Source organism: Chinchilla lanigera, unplaced genomic scaffold (assembly GCF_000276665.1).
Source record: "Chinchilla lanigera isolate Chin_1 unplaced genomic scaffold, ChiLan1.0 scaffold00063, whole genome shotgun sequence".
Taxonomy (NCBI): domain Eukaryota; kingdom Metazoa; phylum Chordata; class Mammalia; order Rodentia; family Chinchillidae; genus Chinchilla; species Chinchilla lanigera.
The window spans coordinates 11,697,946-11,720,679 of NW_004955464.1; the positions used below are offsets into that span (position 1 = coordinate 11,697,946).

At 50.2% G+C, this 22,734-nt stretch overlaps 2 protein-coding genes across 10 annotated transcripts in view; both read left to right on the top strand.

The window, feature by feature from the left end:
• Mknk1 (MAP kinase interacting serine/threonine kinase 1) overlaps positions 1–22,734 on the top strand; it is a 52,313-nt gene continuing 29,579 nt past the window's right edge. Inside the window, exons 1-4 of one of the 9 annotated variants that reach the window (XM_013521636.1) lie at positions 9,669–9,968; positions 18,050–18,206; positions 20,740–21,237; positions 22,224–22,324. The gene's annotated coding sequence lies outside the window, so the exon portion shown is untranslated. The other 8 variants (XM_005398668.2, XM_013521635.1, XM_005398669.2 and 5 more) reach the window with 8 other exon arrangements.
• On the top strand, positions 7–7,550 carry Mob3c (MOB kinase activator 3C). The gene is made up of 4 exons (XM_005398672.1): positions 7–67; positions 3,125–3,581; positions 5,125–5,327; positions 5,628–7,550. The coding sequence occupies exons 2-4, from the start codon at positions 3,164–3,166 to the stop codon at positions 5,655–5,657; spliced, it is 651 nt and encodes a 216-aa protein (XP_005398729.1). The 5' UTR covers positions 7–67; positions 3,125–3,163; the 3' UTR covers positions 5,658–7,550.

Below are 22,734 nucleotides of genomic sequence, written 5' to 3' on the forward strand. Positions count from 1 at the left end.
GCGCCGCAGCGCGGGGACAAGACGGTGCGCCGCCGCCGGAGGACGCGAGCTTCCACCAGGCCACGCCGTGAGTGAGCGCGCCCCGCGGCCTGGCCGCGCTTCCACTTTCATTTCCCCCGCGGCCCGGCGTGGCCCCGCGGGAAGGCGACCCGGGCGAGCGGCGGGTGACTGGCCACCCCGAGGCCCAGGGTCGTCGGCTCACAGCCCCGAAAGTCGGGTCTGGGTGGCTGTGCGCAGGGGGGCGTGTCGTTGGGAGCGGAAACGTCAGGCTGGCTCCTCCGGGTCCTCCGCCCTGCTTGGCCTGACAGCTGGTGGCAAGGGTGGGGGGAGCTAGGGGCGGCCTCGGTGGGCGTGGGCGGCAGCGACAGCGTGGAGTCCTCGCCTTGGCCTTTGTAGATCTGTTCTGCAGTGCGTCCCACGCTGGATTCTGAGCTCAAGCTGGGGCCATCCTCACACTGAGCTCCTGTGTCAGGCTCAGGAAGGGGCTGGAGTGGCCCTGGCAGGGGCCATAATGTCAGTAACACTTCCTGGTCTCCATTTGGGAACCCCAGGTGCACAGGCAGGCGGTGGGTGAGCGAGCCACCGGCCATTCACTCGGCTCTCGGGTATGGAGGCTAACAGGGGAGCCAGCAATGGATGAGGGAGGGTGGTGGAGGTTCCGCGAGAGACAGTCTCGCCAGGGCATGAAAGTGGGAGTGGAGTGCCATAAGAGGCAGCCCTGGACCCTTCCAAGCTTACATTTTCCTAGGAAAAGTCTCCGCAGGACGTTGGGACTCTAGCTCCCTGGTGCAGACACCCAAGTTGCCAAGGGGATGTCAGTGTATTAGGGACAGGAAGCCGGTTGGTCTGATCGGAAGGAAGTTGCTGACCCCCTCCCTCTCTCTCCTCTCCTTATCTCCACCAGGCCGGTGACCTGCTAGAGCCTGTAACTTGCTATGTGAATGCAGCTTCCTCAAGTGTCCTTTCTGGGCCTCAGTTTCCCCATCTGAACAAGTGGGTTGGGCTGATTGATTTCTCAGGGATATTTCAATTCTATGGCTCTTGAGTGTAAGCTAACTTTAAAGTCTGTGCCAGGCTCTGACTAAGCTGGTCACTGGCCTGGTGGAGTGACTGACAGGGTGGGAACAGCAGGGTCCAACTACCAGTCTTGTGCAAAGAGGCAATCAGAGCACCGTGGAGGAGGAGGGAGGACTGAACCTGCTGGAGTGTGGTCAGGCCCAGTGGGGGAAAAATACACAGGCAGCAGCGAGGGGCTGTGTTCAGGGGTCAGGAAGAAGCTCAGGGTATTTGGCGTAGGGAAGTAGGGCAGGAAAGGTAGGGTGTTGTGCTGAGTGCCAGGGTGAGAGTCTGTGACTGTCAGCAAAGGGGGCTGGGTAACGGTGGAGGACCTGGGAACCCCACTTAATTGCAGTGTAAGTCATTTGAGAAGCACCTGCCCCAGCAGAGCTCCAAATGGAGATGGCAAGTGAAGCACAGAAATCTCCTCCTCTTCACTCAGGGTGCTCAGGTCCCACCCGGGTATTCTTTGGGAAGAAGTAGGGAGTGGGGATGAAAGAGAACCTTCTGCATCTTTGAGGGTTTCTTCCCAAGAGGACAGTGTCCTGCTGAGAGACCTGTCGCTGCTTTCTAAACAGCTCTCATTTTTCCTGACTCCCCACCCTGGCCTGCCTGTTGTGGTTATAAGGAAGGACCCTTCTTCCAAATCTTCTCCAGTAATTTGATTTATGGCCAGAAAGAGCCTCTCCTCCATGTGTACTGTGCCTTTCCTTATACTTAGTGGACACCTTGTCCACCAGCACCCTTCCCAATCCTGCCCACCGGTTACCCAGATGTGAGTGGCTTTCAGGAAAGGAAATCTGGGCTCAGTGTGCCAACGTCAGTCTGAAGGCAAAGCTCTGTGTGGGGCTAGAGTCAAAGCTGAGACTCACCAGGGTCAAAGCACAAGTCAGAGTCCAGCCTGGAACCCCAGCTCAGTGCTTAGCTTATACTCAGCCTCAGCACTCAGTCTCAGGTCAGGGTCAGGGAGTAGCTTGTGGCTACATTTCAGTCTCAGCAGATACTCAGGTCTGCATTTCCTGCTACCTTATACACTCACAGGAGAGATGGATGACAGCCCTGAGATCCTCAGAAAGCCGGCTGTACAGAGTGACCCAGCATTTGCATGTGCCGAATCCACGGTGCTACAGATGTTAGCCAGCATCCAGTGCTGAGGCAGGTTCTAGAACCCAGGACTCTTGCCTCTTTGCCTGGTGCTCTGATTGCTGCTTCCCAAAATCTGTTCTGAGTCTGTGGTCTTTCAAGGGCAGGAGGCAAAGCAAATGAAGCTATAGGTAGGCTCAGCTGGATAGCTCTGTCCGCCCTCCTTGTCCCTCCACATCAGGTCCAAAGCAGTGTCTCTGCAGTGTCAGGTGCAGAGGGACAGCCAGTGACTTCCTCCTGTTTGGAGCTGGAAAAGGCTGGCTTGGGAAGAAGGCCATTCAGCTGTTGTCAGAGGAAGCTGTGCTCTTGGCCTGCCACCCTCCCCCTCCTCCACCCCTCAGCCACACTCAGAGGCCTTCCAGCTGAGCCCTTTCCTCTTTCACAGCAAAAAAAAAAAAAAAAAAGGAAAGGACATTTTTGGTAGAGAAGTCCCTCCTGCTCCCTGGGAATCCCCGGTGGCCGGATGGATACGGGATATCCCAGAGGAAGCCGAAAGCCAGGGCCTTCCTCCTCCCTCCAGCACAAAGCAGCCAGGCTCTCCGACAATGCACAACTGCCTTATGGGGCTTCCAAAAGTCATCTTGTCAAAGCCTCTGTCTCCCAGCGGGCCTGCAGGAGCCTCTCCCACCTTTGTAACCATTTGCAGCAAGTCTGAGGAGCAGCTGTTTGAGCCCAGGGCCAGCCACCTAGCGGTGAGATGCGGTGAAAGCAGAGAGGAGCAGAGAGGAGGAGCTAAAGTAGCCTGGAAAAGGGAGCAGGACGCTGGACCTGGGGGAGGAGGAATTCGAATTCAGGTGGAAAGGGCAGAGATTGCTCTAAGGCTGAGAGGAGAGAGAGAGAGCGAAGTGTTGGGAACTCAAAGGCCGTGTGAAAAGGCCCTGACCGCCTACTCCCCTTCCCCTGGTCCCTGACTGGGCATCCTCAGGTCCTTGCCCCTGGACACCCAGCTCCACCAGCTCTGACCATGGCACTGTGCCTGAAGCAGGTGTTCGCCAAGGACAAGACATTCCGGCCTCGAAAGCGCTTCGAGCCAGGTACACAGCGCTTTGAACTGTACAAGAAGGCACAGGCATCGCTCAAGTCCGGCCTGGACCTGCGCAGTGTGGTGAGGCTACCACCTGGGGAGAGCATCGATGACTGGATCGCGGTCCACGTGGTGGACTTCTTCAACCGCATCAACCTCATCTACGGCACCATGGCCGAGCGCTGCAGCGAGACCAGCTGCCCGGTCATGGCCGGCGGGCCGCGCTACGAGTACCGCTGGCAGGACGAGCACCAGTACCGGCGGCCCGCCAAGCTCTCCGCGCCGCGCTACATGGCGTTGCTCATGGACTGGATCGAGGGCCTCATCAATGATGAGGATGTCTTCCCCACGCGTGTTGGTGAGTGCATCCGGCTAAGGGTCAGCCTGGACAGGAAGGGTAGGAGCCACGGGAAGTCCAATCCACAGATGTAGCATTTAGTTTGATATCGCAGCTCTGGAGAGTGGATGATTTTCATCCCCATATTGTACAAAAGGAAACTGAGGCTGGGACAGGTTGTTTTGCTCAAGGTCAAACTCACCTTTGAGGCTTTTCCGGTGCAAAGCATGAGTGTCCCTCTAGGAGTCACTCCAGCTTAGCAGGTCTTCCAGCTCTGACCTCCAGCCTCCTGGTAGGTCCCTCTGACTCCTGACTCCAGAAGGAAGGGCTTAGAGATTGAGTGGGACCAAATCTTTACCTGAGATTGAGGCACTGAGGGCAGTTTTCCCTTGTCAGGCGCAGGTCACGGGCCTTTTCTTATCTCAGCTGCGCAGCCGAAGTGGGTGAGGGAGGGGAGGGGAAGTGAATGATGTCATTCCAGCCCTGCTTCCCCACCCAAGAGCTGAGCAGGCATGATAATGTGTTCAGGACAGTCCCACCTGTACCCTTGACCCTGGCTCCCACCTGCCTCCTGCTCCTCCCTGCCATACCTCTGGGACTCAGAGAAAGCTGGGGTAGCTGGTCAAGCCCAGAGGGAAGAAGTCAGAGTGCTGGGGGAAACTGGGTACCCAGTCACAATGCTATGGACAGGGCTTCTCTTCCGGCTGCGGCTGCCATATCCTGCACTATCTTGCCTAACAATGAGCCCCCTTATTTTACATAGGTGGAAACTGAGTCCAAAAGAAACTGTGTAGTGAAAACACAGTTCAAATCCTGACTCCAGTCTCATCTGATTAATAATTATGCGGCCTTGGGCAAGAGGCTGCCTCTTTACAAACAACCTCTCTTTTATCACACCTAGAATGACTATCAGGTCCATCAGCGGAATCATAAGGATTAGCGGCCAAAGGTACAAAGGCTGACCTCACAGTTGGAAGTTTCTTTGTGCTCTTCACTATTTGAAGGAATGAGGGAACATCGGAATAAATTCTCAAAGAATTAATAATTATTGGCATGTGGGGTCCCACTTTGTGAATGTGGAAAAGAGAAGGGACTCATGGTAGGGCTGGAGAGGGACGTGGAGATCAGGTCATGAAAGGTCTTGCCTAATGCCACGCGGGGAAGTTAGGACTTAATCCTAACTTCCAGGTTTTTAAAAACAGGCCCAGATGTTGATGGGTTCCGCTTGGAATTGTATGCGTGGGTGTGATCCCTACAGGTGCACATATTTTTGGGGAGAGCTTGAGAGATAAATTTCATCATGGTCTAAGAAGGGTGATCTGAGCCCAAGTGGGGGAAAGGTGGAAGATGATTTGTATTTTGGCAGGGGAAAGGCACAAAAATTAAAAAGGAAAGTATGGGAAAAAGCAAAACTCTCTCTCCCAACCACCACCACCACCAAGGGAAATGTGCTTAGAAGTGGGGCAGGGCCACCCTGGGTGAAGGCTGGCTGCTCAGAGAAGCCAGTGGTGGGTCAGAGTTTATAGGATGTTGATCACACTGTCTGTCCCTCTCCGGCCCCTAGGAGTTCCCTTCCCCAAGAACTTCCAGCAAGTCTGCACCAAGATTCTAACCAGACTCTTCCGAGTCTTTGTCCACGTCTACATCCACCACTTCGATAGCATCCTCAGCATGGGGGCAGAGGCTCATGTCAACACCTGCTACAAGCATTTCTACTACTTCATCCGAGAGTTCAGCCTGGTGGACCAGCGGGAGCTGGAGCCACTGGTGAGCCCAAATCCGACTGCTCTTCCTTGCCAAGGGTACCCTCTGGGAGTTTTCAGACCTACAGGCTACCTGCTGTAAAATACTCCAATACCCTAATGGGTTAACATTTAATAGTGGATTGTGTACTTTAATGGAAAATCCATTCAAGTGTCAGTTTACGACCCCAGATCTGCATCCTAGAGTTGGGGTGGGTGTGGGAAGGACCAGGCTCAGGCAGAAGAGTAGTTAGGCCCTGTACTTTGAGAAGAGGCTGCTGGCAAGCTGAGCTCAGGCTTACTCCTCTACACCTTGTGTCTACAGAGGGAGATGACAGAACGGATCTGTCACTGAGTCCAGGCCTAGATGTTGTTGGACCATCGGAACACAGCGTGGCTGGCAGAGGAGATTCTTGGGATTCCCGTGATAGAAGAATCTGAAGGCCACAGGACTCCTCCACATACCCAGTGCCTCCGGACTTCTGGTTCTCCGAAGTCTGCTTGTGTGTCCCCCTGACTGAATGGAGAAGGAGAGGGCTTCAAGTGGAAAACAGAAGGACTGGAGGAATCAAACCCCTGGCATGAAGTCTGGGAGTGGGGCGGGCTACCAGGTTCTTCTCCATTACTTCATCCTTCCAAGGTGGTTCCCAGGCCTGTTTGGGAAGTGTGTATGTGGCGGAGGGGATGGAAAGACAGGTGCAAGAGAGGAATGCCTGTGTGTGAGTGAGCACAGATGCCAGTGTGAGTGTGTCTGTGAGCGTGATTTTGACTGTGGGGTGTGTCTCAGAGCCAGACGCTCCCTGACACATAAGTAGGCCCTCCAGATGGATGGATGGATGGTTGGATGTATAGAGAGACTGAGACTATTTGACCATGACCACTGTAGGAATAACGATAGGCCAGTATCCCCACTCAGGGTATCTGACCAGGTGTGTGAGTTCATAAAATGCGGTTGTAGATGTAGGACAGGTGAGTTTCTCAGACAACCATCTTCCATCAGCATGAGTCCTGGGAAGCTGGGTGGAAGTTGTAAAGGGGACACTTTACCTGAGTTCCTTAAAGCCCTGGCCTACCACAGCTGTCATTTCTGATTTGCTCAGCCAGGGACTCCAACAAGCTGTCATTTCACTCCTGCTTGTCTCTAGAAGCACCCCATAACAGGCCTTCTGAGCATCCAGATGATCTTTTGTGTTCACAAAGATCTCCTGTCTCTTAAACTGTGAATCATGTACTCTCTAGCTCCCAGATCTATAGGCCTGACTCACAGGATCTGAAGCCCACTACAGAGTAACCCTCCAGCCCAAAAAGCCAGTGGAACTCGACTTGGGAAGTCTGTGGAAGCTTGCCTCCCACCCCAGGACACTGAGGACCATGTAGCTGGGGAAAGCCCCTATCCTAAACATACTTGCCTCCTTCCCAACCATCTCAGAGACATCCCAGCTGGTTGATCTCCACACAGCTATTCACAGAGAGGCTGGGATGTTCAATCAGCAACCCATTGCTCAGTACCTCCGTGTCCAGCCCTGTGCCCCAACCCACAGGTGTGGGAACTCAAGCAGGAATAGGATTCTGCCCTCCCAGAGCCCTACACTGGGAGGCTAGGATGGAGAATCAGAAGGGTCCTGAGAATCAACCAGTCTGAGTCTCTCAGTGTGCAACAGAGGAAACTGAAGCCGGGAGAAGAGAGGAAAACTGTCCACCCTGAGGGTGAATCTTTTGTGGAGCTGGAGTAAAATCAAGGAGTCCTGACTCCCACCCAAGGGCCCATTGATTACTACAGAGAGATACACATGGGAAGAGGTTTTGGCAGATCCTCTCTCTCCAGGACACAACTGTTCTGCTGTAAGCAAAGATTTCTAGCCAGATGGCAAGCACCCCACCTCCCCTTGGGTTGGCTGGGGTTGGCTGCTGAGCCAAGCCTCCAAAATCATGTTCCTTTTGATGGCCTAGAAACTGCCTGTCCTCTGGGGAAACAGAGCTCAAGGCCAGCCAGCTGGGCCTGGGACTTCTGCCTCTGCTGGCTCCAAAGAATTTCCTGAGAGATGCATTCTGGTGTAGCAGCTTTACCAGCAGCTCCGGAGTAAGGGGAGTAGGAGTTTTCCCCAGCATGGACTGCGGCTTGCATGATGGATTCTAGGCTGTGGCAAGGGCTAGTTGTGGGGAATGGTTGGGGGATCTATTTTTGTGAAACAGAGAAAAGACTTTATTGTTGTTATTTTTGGTAAAATAAAAGAAGTAAGGGGCTGGGGATTTAGCTCAGTGGCAAAGCGCCTGCCTGGCAAGCGCAAGGTCGTGAGTTCGGTTCCTGGTACCGGAGAAAAACCAAAAAACAAAAAAAAAAAAAAAAAAAAGAAGTAAACTAAAGCAGTCATTGGTGACAAGCTGTGGTCTGGGTGCCACATGGCTTTTGTCAGACTGTGGAAGGATCCAGGGCAGAATGGAGCTGGGAGGGATTTTGTCTTGAGATCTGGGCCATGGGGAGGGCTGGCTGGCATGATCATGTCTGGCCCTGGCCCAGAGCCACAGGGTGGGGACACCAAGATTCTTCCAGGGTTCTGAGAATTCTAACCCATGCTGGGCTAGGAAATCTTGGTGAAGGGAGGGCTGTTCCTTGTCTTCCAAGAACTCAGTCTGATGGGGAACCTTTTTATTGTAGTTCAATTCCCCTGGCATTGGTTATGGTCATTCTACCCGCTTCATCAAGCTAGATTTGGGGAACTAATGAGTAAAGGGGCAGAGTGGAAATACAGTCCCAGCCCTAATTAGAGGAGAGGAAGCCATTCTTGGCAGAGCTTGAAGTGTGAGAGGTAGGACACAGCACTCACTCCTGAGCCTACTTTCTAGGACACATGTAAGACTGCTGGCTCAGATTTGCTGTCATTTCACTACCACTAATCCACAAGCTTCCCAGACAGTTGAAAAGCAGCTTGGTTCTTAAGTGTCAGCAGAGGCCCACCTAAAGCTCCCCCTCTGCCTGCAAAAGATCTAGCTTAGCTTTGTGCAAGGGCTCTCCTGAGAGCAGGAGGCCTGGGTGTGAGTCCCAGCCCAGACCCCAAGGTGCCATGGAAAGTCCTTTCAGCTTGTAGACCTCAGTTTCCAGAGGGGCCTGCAGAGAAGAACAGACAAGAGAAGAGAAAGGGAGAGAACTGGGACCTAGGTGATCAAAGATCCTCTCCCTCCAACAGGGCAAACCCTACCAGAAGTGGGTCCCAGGAGAGGCACTGTACTGGAATTAGAATGGCAACTTGGTTAGGAAGCCAGCTCAGCTTTGTTTTCCTGTTGGCTCAAGAACCATAACAGTGTCTGGAGCAGGTAAGGAGGGAGTAAGCCATCTTCTCCTCCCTGGAGCACATCACCCCCTGCTGAGTAAAGAACACCCCACCTCCTTTGGCCCCATGAACACTACAGTCTCTTTAAGGTTCACTGCTGCCACCCTACATAGGGAGCTATGAAACGTGGTGGAAAGAGCCACAAGCAGGGCTGGAGTCTCACCTGCTTTGGAGGGGCCCTCCTTCTTCTGAGCCCGCAGCTCCCCCCCCCCCCCCCGCCCGCTCTGATGTTAATTAAGCTTGGTTGCCATGTGAGGAGCATAGCAACTTTGAGAATCTGGATCAGAACACAGGCCTGAGACGGTCATGACCAGCTGGCTATCGAGACAGTTGGGGAAACAGGCCAGCAAGGCCTCTGACGGCTTGAAGCTTGAGCTGCTGGAAGGTGGTAAGTGGGAGATGTTGGGACACACAGGCCTCCAGCTTGGACTGAGTGATTCCAAGAGGAACTGAACACTGAAGCTTGGGAGAAGACCCCCTACCCCTCCATCCGGATTGGGAAATCTAGCGAAGTCCTGAATGTTCCCTAAGGCTCCTCACTTCCTTCCATCACACAGGTGAGGACAGCCCAGAAGGGGAACAGACCATTAAAGTCTAAGAAGCTCTTTAAGTAGTATAGCTCACCAGACCCTCACCACAAGCCTGAGTCACGCAGGGAAGGGGTTTTTATGTCCATCTCACAAAGCAAGAAACAGCATCAGAACCTGAATGAAATCCAAGTTAGAACTGTCCTTCCCTCTCCTGGCACCCACAGCCTGGGGAAGCAGGGCAAGGACCCTGGTTGAGGTATTTAGCTATTTACAGCTGTTTTTCTCCAAGAGCTTTTAAAAGTGTTTTGTTTTTGTTTTTAATTTGGAACAACTGGATATATTTTACTCAAACTCTCATGGGAAATTGTAGGCATCCAGACCTTTAAGAATTAGCCCCTGTTTTAGAAAAGCCTAGAAACATTTCCTCATATTCAAGTGACATTTTAAAATTCCTTCCTGGCTTGCAGAAGCGCTCAGTAAACACTGATTACATCTGCCGCGGACGGGCACACCCCCTCCAGGCGCTTCCCTAGCTTCCCACGCCACCGCCACGCCACTCGGAAAACCGTGGAGCTAGGCCCCGCCCCCGAGCCAGCAATCTCGCCGCCCTCTCTTAGTACGCCTGCGCAATTTACCCGGCTCGCCCCACCCTTCCCTGCAGCCACCAAGGCGCAGGCGCTACCCCTCCCTCTCACGCCCCTCTCTACTCGGGCCCGCCCCTCGGGTCTAGTACCGCCCCTTCCGCGTTCCCGACAGAGACCTGCAGGTAGGGGGTGCGCGCCGCCGCTCCCGCAGTGCTCGGCCAAGGTAAAAGCGAGACGCCCTCGCGTCCCTCGGAGCAGGACGGGGCGGGAGTCTGGAGTGAGTCCATGAGCCCCAGAGGGGCATTCGGGGCCTTAAGAGCGGCTGGAGGTCACGACCCTGTTCTGCTGCTGAGGGACAGCCGAAGGGGACCCTCTTTTAGGACTTTGCGCAGGGCTCCACTGTAACCGGCCAGGGCTCCGTCTGTGCCCAGACCAGGGCGCAGCGTGCGTCCCAGTCCGGGCTCAGCCTGTGCCTAGGGTCTCCCGGCGACTTGGGTGATGACAAGACAGAGCTCGTCGGTGTCTGAGGTTGGAGATCAGCCCTAACTGGAGGTCAGGGTAAGGCTGTGGCAGGGCTCAAGGTGCAGGCAGTCCAACGTGGAGAATTTATAAACTGTGTGTCCTGCGTTGTTTTACAGTTAGCTGTTTTCGTTTATTTAACAAGACAGTACTGAAAAGCTCCTGCCATGTGCTGGTGGTTGTCCAGTGGTGAGAGGTAGCAGCTTCAGGTGCAGTCTCTCTCTTTCAAGACCTTCCAGGCTACCTGCGGGAATTGCAGTGGAAGGTTAAAGGCCAGCATGGTGACAGGAATGAGACAACTCAGGGGATCGCATCTGTGCCACCTCCCAGCTGTATGACCTCGGGCAAGTCATCTCCCCTCTCGGCTCGTTTCTCTTCTATAAAATGGGATAATAGGATCACTGTGAAGGATAAATGGGATTATAGCGAACTCAGCTGCTCACTTGTCATGCAGTAGGTACATGATTGCTGTGACTTCAAGAAACTAGGTCATTTTGGTCTGGGATACTTTAGAGAAGCTCTGGGGAAAGAGCTCATCTGATCCAATGGGCTTCACAAGTGAAACTGACCTTGCAGGATGGGAAGGGGACTAGTCCTTAGTGACCATTGCCCATGTCAGGCCAGCTCGTGTTGGGAAGTTGGTGTATAGGGTCCCACTGGATCCTCAGCCATCAACCAGAGCTTTTGGCCAACTGTCCTTAGCTTCAGCCATTCTAAAGAGGGCTGCACTGGGAGCCATGTGAAGAGGAGACCCAGGGTTGGGTTTTTATGGAACTGAGCCAGCTGGAGACTGGTACCCCTACCCCCCTGCTCCATCTCAGCTCTTCTGCTGTAATCCAGAGTTGGCTAGTCTCTTGACTTGTCTGGGAGTCCTTTACCCTAGTGCTTAGCAGATTTTGACAGTTAGGGGGCCTGGCAACTCCGATCTTGTGAGGCTAAAACAGAGGAGAGAAGATCTGTGAATAAGAGCTGTTAGACTGCAGCACACACGTAGTTGGGAAGTGCATGGTCTCCTGTTAGCTGGTCCCACAGTAATTCTGAATGTGTTTACTTTTGCATCCTCCTCGTGAGTGTCCGTGTGATCTTCCTGAGACAATGTTGTGCTTGTGTTGTGCTGTATCTCTGCTCAGAAATTCTTGCAAACTTCAGTGGATGCTGAAGAAGTTGCTCCATAATCTCTCCTCCCAAAACCCCGTTTCTGCCCTGTTTCCATTGTTTTGCCAAACCTGCACCCTGTGCCCTAGTCCAAATAAACTAGTCTGTGTTCCTTAAACAATCCCTGCCATGCTGCTCCAGCCTGTGCGTGCATTCCCTCCCATTTTTCATCTTTCAAGCCCCGTGTTTCATATGCCCTGCTTGGTGACGGATCAGTTGCTCCCCTTCCCATCTTCTGCATCAGAGGCTGAACTTCTGCTAGAGCTCTATGACAGTCTGCTCCGGGGTATGGTGCCCCGTATGTACTCTTGAATAATTGGTGGCAAGGGACAGTGTCTGTTTCAGTGCTCCTCTGCCTGACACAAGGCTGACATATAGTAGGTCTCTGAAATCTTTAGGATTAAATCAATCGGTAACATTTTTTATGTACTTTCGTCCTTGGTCTTCTGAGCTGTCTGGGTCAGAGGGGGCCTTTGTGTTTTTCCTTTTCTTTGTGGCTAGAAGGGCAGTAGTTTATATTGATGGTACCCTAATTACAGGCATCAAAGGCTAGCAAGTGTAGGAATTCTGCTTGAGCCAGGATTCCACGTTGCTGCTCTTATTTGCAGGCCAGTGTCTTGCCTTTGCTGTGAGTTTTGTTGGGAAGTTGTTAGGGCTCCATTCAGGGATCTGCTCAGTCTACGGGTACAGGTCACGCAGGGAAAGCTCACAGGTGGCAGACTAATCAGTTGTTCTGCCCTTGGCTTTGGTAAACAGTTGTCTTTCCCACCTGGGAACAGCAGCTACACATTCACATTTTTCCTTGCCAACAGCCTCAGCATATGGACAGAAGGTTCTGTGTTGATCATAGAAAATACGTGTTGTTGGAAGTAGAAGGAGCTTGGGAACCATCTGGTTCTATCACTTTCATTTCACAGACAGGGAAAGACCCAGAGAAGAGAATGGACTGACTCAAGATTATACAAGGAATCAGGCAGGGGTAGAGAGAGTTCTGGAAGTGCAGCCTCCTGTTTTTCCAGCCGGTTTGTTTTGTCTTGTTTTGTTTTGTCTTGTTTTGTTTTGTTTCGTTTGAGACACAGTGTAGTTCAGGCTGGCCTTCAGTTCACTGTGTAGCCCAGGCTGGCCTCAAACTTATGGCAGTCCTCTTGCATCAGCCTCCAGAGTGCTGGGATTACAGGTGTGCACCACTACACTCAGCTTCAGCCTGTTACTTTTTAAAATAATTTTTAAATTATTTAATGTTAAATTTTTGAGACAGAATCCTGTGTTGTGCCAGCTGGCCTCAACTTCCCTGCTTTCAAGAGATCATCCTGTCTCAGCCTCCTGAGTAGCTAGGACATGTGCCACCATGCCTGGGTCTACAGTATTAATATAGTATCTAATAATTGTTGAGTGGTAGATTCTGTTTTCAACAATTCAAACAATTTTATAGACTGAGAAACTGAGGCAGCTAGAAATCATTTAGATCTGTTTTCTGATCCTACAACTCTGGTTTCTAGTATGGTTTTAATTGCAGTCACCTCTGCCCAGTGGGGTGGAACAGTTTTCCAAAGAGCTTCCTCCCAGATCCCCTTCCTGTATGCCTGAGAGACATCTTCCTAGCAGTGTCTCCCTGCATGTGGAGAGATGTCCAGAGAGGACTGTAGGCTGTGTTGGCAGAATGGAGGAAGGAATGAAGCAAGTACACCTTAGTACTAGTGGGTTCTAGTTTAGGAATATGAATATACCTCAAAAACTGCCTCTTTATTAAGTCAGACACTAAACACTTAGTTTTAGGTGGGAGGAAAACTTAGTTCTGGATCTTTCTATAATGACTCCTAGTCTAGGATGGAAAGATTTAATTCAGTAAGTTCTTATTAAGCTCTTGCAGTATACAAACCCCTGGAATTGAGAAATGTACACTGAAAACAGCACATTTCTTGCCCTTCTGTAAGTAATGGTCTTCTCCGAGTTTCTCCCTCCAGTGTAGTTGGGAAGATAGATAAGTACATAAATAACTGAAATCAGACCGACTATGGTAAATGTACTAAGGAATATAAACAAAGCGGGAGTTTGGGAGAAGGAAAAATCAATCCCAACGTGACTAGAAGATTCTTGTCTTCTGGTGAGGAATTTATGCTGGGCCTTGGCAGGAGTTCACTCCTGTGAGGAGGAGCAATGTAAGCAGTGGTCTAGAGGAAAATGCATGTGTGTGTGTGTGTGTGTGTGTGTGTGTATGTAGAGAAGAGAAATTGGTGAGGAGGGGAAATACACTGGAATGGTAGATTGTGGACAAAAAGCTGAGGGGGCGGGGAGAACATTAACATTTATCAAATGTCTGCTTTGCGTTGGGGTTTGCAACATGCTTTACCCTCTGTAATTTGTTTAATCCTCCCAATCCCTGTAATATCGGGATATTTATCCTCAATTTAAAGATGAAGAAACCACACCTCAGAAAGATTAAAGTAGGTCAGGTCAGGGAGCCAGCAAGTGGCACAGGAAGCTTGAGCCCGAAAGCGCATGATCTTTCCACTGTGCTGTAGAGCTAGGGGCCGCGACCAGAGCTCCCATTACTGTGGCCGCAGGATGGAGACTGACGGGAGCAGAGAAGCTCCCGGAGTGGGGACCCCGGTGAGGAAGCTTCAGACTATTCCGTACTCACCTGGTGTCGCAGCTGCCAGGTCCAGATCTGCTCCACCTGGTGAATATGTGAGCATCTTGGCAGCCCCTGCAACACCATTGGTCAGTGCACTGCCGTCCTTAACTCATAGAATCTTGGGATGAGTTCACAAAAGCTGTGGGCTGCCCTGTACCTCAGGCATGAGCTGTGATGTGCGATTGGCAGTTCGCTGCAGAAGTGTCTTCTAGGGAGACAGCCCATCCTACACATCCCATTGCCTCACATTCACCGAGAATCTGTAATGGAGGAAGGAGCGCTACAAGTGAGACAGGAGGCCGGCATTCCAGGCCTGGTCTGCTCTCCCCCACTGTGAGTCCTCGGTCTCAGCTTCCTTCCCCAGCACAGTGGGCTATGTGAGTTCTCTTCCCAAGGCTTGTCCCTTGCCAGTGTCTTGTATTGCTTTTCTCTTCCAGACTTGGGGCAGTCTAAGGGAATAGCACAGAATATGAACCTGAATTCAGAGAGGCTAGGGCTTAAGTGTCAGCCTTTCATCCCTAACAAAGAGAGAGTAGGTAGGGTATAGACTAGAACCAAACTGTCTGCATTTGAATCCTGCTTTGTGGCTGGCTAGCTGTGTGACTCAGGCAAGTCATGTAACCTTACTTGGTCTCAGGTTCTTTATAAAGCGGTACTACCTACCTTGTGGGGTTCTTAAGAAAACTGAGGAAGTCTGTTAACCAGCACAGTACCTGGCATGTAGTAGGTGCGCAATGAATGTTAGCTTTAATAATAATAATAATAATACTGGTCATTATATTAATACCCAGTTCGGTAGTATTTTTATAGAAAGTACCTTTATTAGGACCTTTCTCTCTACTACCTCACTCTAATTTTGTTTTGTTTGTGAGACAGGGTCTGTCTGTGTAGCTCTGCTGGCCTCAAACTCAGTAATTCTCCTACTTCAACCTCTGGAATGCTGGGATTCATCCATGTACCCCCGTACCCCACTCACTCAGGCATTATTATCTTCTCTCTTTCCATTGCACTAGCAGGAAACTTGGAAATACTAGATTAGTCCATCACAGGGTTACAAATCCTGACATGACAAAAAGTGCCTGCAGGAAAAAGGTCAATAAAAAGTCAGTGGCTTGTTAGAAAATCTCACCTGACTCGTGATTCCTCTGCCTCTTTCTGCAGTAATCAAGACCAGAGCAGCGTATTCATTTCCTTTTGCACAGCTGTCAGCAGAAGTGCTAAGCAAGACCCGTACAGAACAGCAGTGCAGTATCTCTGGAAAAGTGGTGCCTATTTTGGTTCTTTCTCTCCAGTTTAAGCCCTTCTGGCCTTAACTTAAGCCAGTCCTTATTGTTCTGTTTCCAATGAATATGGAAAAGTTTCTTCTGATAATAAAGGAAGGATGAGATCAAGATTTTCTCATGAGAACCTTTTCTGTACTTAAAGCCAGAATCCAGTTAGACCTCATCTTCTCTTCTCCAGACTAAACAGCCTGGGCTGCTTTCTCCTCGCCTACAAAACCTATTTTCCATTGCTTGGATCACATTGGTTATGCTTCTTTTCTTTCTCTTTGGTTTTTCTACTTCCTGGCAGTGACCAGGACTGTGCTCAGTCTGCTAAAAAAGAGTACAACCAAAGTAGTTTAAGAGCAGAATAGCTTCAGAGAATGTATTCATTCATTAACACTTAGGAAGCATTTGCCCTGTGGCAGGCTGTGTACTAGGTGTAGGGGAATCAGAGCTCACTCAGACACAGTATCTGTCCCATCCCCAGCTCTGTCTCAGATGAGGTGTTTTGTTTTGTTTTGTTTTGTTTTGTTTTGAGACAGGGTCTCGCTATGTAGGCCAGGCTGGCCTCAAACTTGGGGCAATCCTCCTGCCTCAGGCTCCTAAGTGCTGGGATTACAGGCGTGTGCCACAGTACTCGACTTTAGGATGAGATGTGTAATGAAATGTCACAGTGTGATTGAGTTATGCACACATGGGAGAAGCTGGAAATTGTTCAGGGCCGTCAAGTAGAAGCAGCTCCTGCAGCTGGAGTGCAGGTGAAGGCTTCTGGAAGGGACTGGAAAACAGGAAGGCCAGGTTGGGCAACACTAGAGAGGCCCTTCATGACCACACAGGAACTTTGTTTTTCCAAAGGCAATAACACCCGTTAGAGGTTTTGGAGCAAGGAAATGACAGGTGCAGGTCCAGCTCTTTGGACCACAGATGGAAATTCTCTAAGTTGTAGTCTTTTTGGTGCCCCACGGATATTGTCCATCTTGAAGGTACTGTGATGGATCCCTTCTTTCTCAGAGTTTTTTGCTTTAGAACTTCTACAAGAGGTCTATTTTCTTTTTTTATTTTTTTTTTGAAATGGGGCCTTGCCATGTGGTTTAGGCTGGCCCTGAACTCGCAGTGATTCTCCTATCTCGGCCTTCTGAGTGCTTGGCTGAGACAGGAGAATCACTGTGAGTTTGAGGCCAGCCTGGGCTACATAGTGAGTTCAAGGCCAGGCTGAACTACATGGTGAGACGCTGTCTCAAAACATCGGAAAAAAAAAAAAAAGAAAGAAAAATCTGTGGCAAGACTAAAGGCCCAGAGTCCAAAGGCATTACAACTGTCCCGGCAGTGCCTGGCAGGAAGAACAAGGACCAAGTTTCCTTGAGCCTTGGAAGCAATCTCACTGGCTCTCAGAGATTTGTCCGGGAATTAAAAACTACAGTAGGCAAGACTGTCCACTGTTCTAATGTCGCCGATGGACAGTAAAGAGTTACCTTGTGGATGAAATCATTCAGTTTTACTGGAGCCCTATTTTGGTGCCAGATACTGTCAGTTGCCAGAACTACAGAGATGAAGAACATAAATCTCTGTCTTTGAGGAGCTTATGGCCTGGTCGGAGGGCCACATAGGCATGTGTGTAGCCTGCCCTGTGTTGTAAAGGAATACTGTGGGTTTCATGAGATACAGGATGAGGTAGAAAGTCAAGGCTGCTTCTGGAACTTGCAGGATTACTCTTAGTAATTTGTGATGGACTTCAAGGGACAAATAGGAGTTATTTTTCAAGGAATTGAAAAATATACAAGGTTAAGGAAAATATACAAGGTTAAGGAAAAGCCTAATAGTGTCAGCATCGGGAACCTATGTAGATGGAGGAGAAAGAGGTATTGGAAATAATTTAAAGGCTGGGTGACTGGCAGGATGATGTAATCCGATAGAGAAGAAATCAAGAGGAAGGAAGCTGTGGGTAGGGGTGTGGGACAAGTCCACTCTGAGACATGTGGTTTGAGGCAATGTTGAGACACATCCAGCTTCCAGTTAGACAGCCCTTTTACAGATTTTGGCACAAAGGCCCAAAATTCAGATTTAAGCTGCATTTTTGGAGCTTTTCTCCTGGGGAAAGAGGAAGTACATATTTATTTAATAGAGAAGAACTTGACAAAGCAACTTTGGCACTTGATGGCTATAGTCACAGGATTAAACAAAGCAGCGGACATACAGAAAATGAAGGCATCACATTGGAAACCGGCAATATTTATGCATTTGGCATAAGACTTTTCCACTCATGCCTCCTGCTGTTCTCGGCATCTGCTTTCTCTTCCTGGCACTGTGACCTGTTGCCTGTGAGACTCAGGCCTGGCCACTAGGAGATAGAACCAGATCCCATCCATCTCTAAAAAGCGGGCCGCACAGAACCGTCAGCTTTTACCTTTTGCACAAGTCTCCTCGGATTGACAGAGGGGTCTGTCACTGTCACCCTGGCCCAGTTAGGCCTTTTGGGATGTGAAGTCCCACAGTGGAAACTGAATCTGAAAAATCTTCCTGGCCCCTCATTAAATCTTCAGAGCTTAGCGTCAGCATTTGCAGATACTGACCTATCTGATTTTAAATCCTAGGGACATGTGTGCCTTCCACGTGCATATCTGCTCCCTGGTATAACTCACAGGGCTGGGGACGCGGGTGGGTCTCTGTCTTCTCTGGGTCCTGTTAGAGCAGTCAGCATTTTCATGTCCTTTCTACTTCTGCTTCTTGAAGGCTTTCATGCCACATAAGATGAAGCAGAAGCAGATGGAGAACTGAAGAACAGCAGCTGAGCGCAGAAGCCAGTGGAACCCTTCCTGTGGCTGGAAGGCACCAACCCCTGACCGCAGCATCATTTCCCTTGGAATTTCAAGTTCAAAGAAACCTATAGGTAAGATTGGATGTACATTTCACTTAGCCTTTTAGGTTACTTCAAAATGAAAGTATGTGCTATTTCCAGAGAAAGGTGTGGACCTACAGTCACCTAAGCTGTCAGTAATATTCACGGTAGGTGGGTTGGTTGGTTTGTTGGTTTCTTGGTTTGTTTTGAGACAGGGTCTCACCATGGAGTCCAGGCTGGCCTTGAACTCACTATGTAACCGAGGCTGGCCTCAAACTCACAGCGATGCTCATGCGTCAGCCTCCTAAGTGCTGGGTTTTTGGTTGGGCAGCTGAACTCAACTGAGCAGCCTGGGGTGCCTAACCTCCTCAGGAGGAAGCACATTTCTTCCAGAAAAAAATGGCCACGGGACATAAGGAGATATGCACTAAGTCGGACATATTTACTTACTTTTGATTGCAAAAGTAAATCAATATAACAGAAGTATAAAAAAGTGGAATTCAAGTTAGGCGTGGTGGCACACACCCCAGCATTCTTAAAGGGAAAGGGAAGAGAATGAAGTTCAGGCCCAACCTGCAAGACCTTATTCCAAAACAAAAAGAGCTGGGGATATAGCTTAGTGCAAAGGTCTCAGTTCACTCTCCAGTACCCAAAAAAAAAAAAAAAAAGAAAGAAATTCTTGCAGAGATCCAATCTTACTCTCCCCAAGGAACCACTGTTAATAATCTGGGATGTATCTCTTCTGATTCCTTTTTAACTTACATATGACATATATAATGATTTTTCCATTTTTTTTTTTTTTTTTGAGACAAGGTCTCACTATATAATTCAGTCTGGCCTTAAACGAACTATGTAGCCCAGGCTGGCCTTGAACTCAAGGCAATCCTCTTGCCTCATCCTCCTCAGTGCTTGGATTACAGACATGTGCCACCACGCCCAGCCTATAGTGATATTTTGAAGCATTTTGTGTTCCATTTTAATCTGAGCTTTTGGCATGCCTGGCCAAGTATAAGTCATTCATAGATTTGGCTGGGTGAGATGGTTATAGCCTTGTCTGTGAGTTTTCATGGTCCCTGGCTACTATGTGACGTTGCTTACTTCTGAAGCTTCCAGGTAGCACCACTGTCTTCTCTTGCTCCCCACCCCAACACAGCTCCCCTTCCTGAGTTCTCCCCTTCTCAGATGGCACTATGTTCTTATGGTACCTGGTTTTAGTTTAAAAGTATTGTAGTTTTTTGTTTGTTTGTTTGTTTTGTCTTTTTGAGACAGGGTCTCACTATGCAGTTCAGGTTGATCTTGAACTCACTTTGTAGCCCCGGCTGTTCTTGAACTCGCAGCGATCCTCCTGCCTCAGCCTCCTGAGTGCTGGGATTGCAGGCATGCGTCACCACACCCGGCAGCATTGTGTTTTTTGTTTTGTTTTTGACACAGGGTCTCACTATGTAGCCCAGGCTGGCCTTGAACTCTCAACAATCCCAGTACTAGGATTATAAGTGTATGCCACTATGCCCAGCTTTAAAAAGCATATATGTATGAATATGTGCGAGGATCACCTCTGCCTGCCTTCATTTTAGGCAGTAGAGATAAAGAAGAATGAGGGCTGGGGATTTAGCTCAGCGGCAAAGCGCCTGCCTGGCAAGCGCAAGGTCGTGAGTTCGGTTCCCGGTACCGGAGAAAAACCAAAACCAAAAAAAAAAAAGAAGAATGAGACACTGTCTGTTCCTGGAAGGAGGGTGTAGCCTTCGGCTCCTCTTCCATCTCCAGTCATTGGCTCTATGAAGATGAATTCTGCCTCTGTAGCTGCCTCCCTCCCCCTGTGGCAGATCTTGGCTTTCTCTTCCTTGTGCTGCCCTCTCAGGTGCAGGCCTTCCCTGCCTTCCCCCAAACTATTGCAGCAGCCTCCCTCACCTTTCATGTCCCCCAGCTTGCAGCTGTTTTGCTGTAGCTCCCCCTTGCCAGGAGCAGTGGTTGATGGATTTTCGTAGAAGTACTAAAATAGTATTTTTTGGTGCCAAGTGACAGTGAGGAGCCACTGTTCAAGGCAGTGACACTGCACTGTGCTAGTAACCATTGGGTGCTTCACTGTTGCACCCTTACGATTTTTTTTTAAAAAGCCATTTTCACTTAAGAGTGTCCTTGATGAAGGAGTAAAAATTACCAATTGTGTTGAATTTCAGTCTTTGAGTACACTGTGTGTGCATGTGTGCTGCTAAAGGCTTGGACCCAGGGCTTCACGCATGCTGGGAAAGTGCTCTATCACCGAGCTACATCTCCAGTAGGTACGCAGTGCACTTCTGCTGCATATCGGAGCACAGTGGTGCCCCCAAGGAAAAACACTTCAGGGACTGTTGGAATTATAAACCGAATGAGCTGCTGTGTTGAAAGGGTGAGTTGATTGTTGAGGATAGGAGAAATGTGAGGACAGGTCCTGTAGGGCTTGAGTCATGGTGATAAGCTTGGGTGACACACTGCAGCCTGTCTTTCTCGGTCTTCACTCTGTTCCTCACCCAGGTGCTACCGTGATCCATAAGTACACACTCCCTTCTGCCCTCTCTGTCCTTCCTCTTGTCATTCCTCCCACCAGGAGATGCAGTGCAGCCCTGAAGGTTGCTTGTGACTCCAGAATCATCAGAGGAAAAAATGGGCCTGAATCTAGACCTTTGGCCTGCAGGACTCTCCCCGTCCCAGTCCTGTTGGAAGCCTGCTGTGGGTCACCCTGCTGGCCCCGAGCAGGACTCCCTGCCGGCTCCGCTGCAGTCTGTGTGAGGCGGGCCAGCCTTCCCGTCCACAGGACTCCAGAGAAAGGACCCTTCAGCCCTGTGGGATCTTACTCGCTGTCTTCTGAGCTGATCCCAGAGAGCTCCTCGCATCTGTGTATACTAAATTTGACCATCTTCTCTTGAGTGTGCCCTTGCTTTGTCTCCTGTGTAATGATGGTATCAGAAAGCACATCCACCCATGACCAGGCCCGGCAGGAGAATATAGGCTTGAACCTGACACCAAGACTTTGATTGGAGTTCATCTACCATAAGACAACAGAGCACAGAACACAAAGACACCTGAGAGCAAAAGGAAACTTCTGGTAGGTGAGACTTTAGAGTAGTGTAATAGTGGGGATATGATGACCGTGCCCCTGTGTTTACGGAGGCTAGAGCACTGCTGCCCAACCTTTTGACATCACAGCACATGGTAGTGCCCAGCACGCCTGTGTAAACAGAGCCCGAGGTCAATGAGGACTGATGAGCATCTCGTCCCCGGCACATGAGGCGGGAAGCTGTGCGCCAAGCCGTGTAAACGACAGCGTTCTCAGTGGTTCCTGGCTGACTTTTATTGGCTACACCTTCCAGCCTTTTCCAACATTAATGTTTAAGTAGGTGTAATGGCTAACAGCTTAAACTCTGAGCCAGACTGTCTAGATCAAAATCCCAGTCTGTTACTTGCTAGCTACGTGAACGTGGACAAATCATTTTCTGTCCTTGTATCTGAGTTTTTTCATCTGCAAACTGTGGGCAGTAACTGTGCGTCCCTTAGAGTTGTGAAGATGAGACAAGGGCTGTGAGTAGAGTGTAGTATGTGTCACATGCCTCAAACACCGCCTCAAGTGTGGTGAGCCCACAAAGGGTGTGCACCGCAAGCCCTCCTAGTGGGAGTGAGCCGTGTGCCTGCGCTGCCTCTTCAGAGTCATGCCCACTCCGGGTCAGTCTCCTGGCCCCGCACATTGCCTCCTCCACTCTGTCACGTGGCTTAGTCTTGGCCTCTTCCTAAGAGTATCTGTCCTATTTCTTTCAGTTCCTGTTTTCCTTTTTTGTTTGGGGGCCTTGTGCATGCTAGCGCTCTACCACCAAGCCACCCCCAGTCTTTCAGTTGTCTCAGCTCTCCCCTCAAATGGCGGGTGCCTGAGGAGACAGCTGAGCCCATGGTTTGAATCTCCACTGATCCTTCTCTAGAGAGCCTTGTGGATGAAGCAAGTGCTCACACAGGTTGGGACCTTGGAAGAGCTTGAGAGTGGTTGGGTGGAGGGAGCGGCCATTTGCAGAGCTGAGTTAACCAGAAGACCCCCTTCTGTAGCACACTCCAGATGTGACCGCAGCTGGAATGCACGTCTGGTGGCTCAAGGGACAGTGCACCTCATCAGGCTTTGCAGAGAAATAACACAGCTCTTTCCGAAGGTGGGCCTTGAGGTCACCTGTGGGGGGAGCAGTGGTTGGTACCTGTTGCTATTGCGGTTCCCCCCGGTCCCCTGGGACTCCTCGGCCCCTCCCCATCTCTCTGAGTTCTCTAGGTTACTCCCTGTGCAGGTGCCAGCTTGAGTCTTGGATCTATATTCTAACACCTGCTACGTTTCCAGTAGTTGGACTTGTTGGTTAACAGGTTTGTTTGGTTTTTTTTTTTTTTGGTACCGGGAATCGAACTCATGACCTCAGGCTTGCCAGGCAAAGCTAACAGGTTCCACAAAGAAACAAAAACATGCATCCCTGTGCTATCAGAGAAAACAAGAAAAACGTATGCCTAAGAATAAAAACCTTAGTTGTCAGTGCCCATGATCTGATCGATCATCACTTCCCCATCTACTCTGTGT

Excerpts from the sequence above, each read along its gene's own strand:
- Mob3c (XM_005398672.1), top strand. The coding sequence starts at position 3,164 with ATGGCACTGTGCCTGAAGCAGGTGTTCGCCAAGGACAAGACATTCCGG. Across the intron at positions 3,582-5,124 it reads TGTCTTCCCCACGCGTGTTG|GAGTTCCCTTCCCCAAGAAC; the intron begins GTGAGTGCATCC and ends TCCGGCCCCTAG. Across the intron at positions 5,328-5,627 it reads AGCGGGAGCTGGAGCCACTG|AGGGAGATGACAGAACGGAT; the intron begins GTGAGCCCAAAT and ends TTGTGTCTACAG.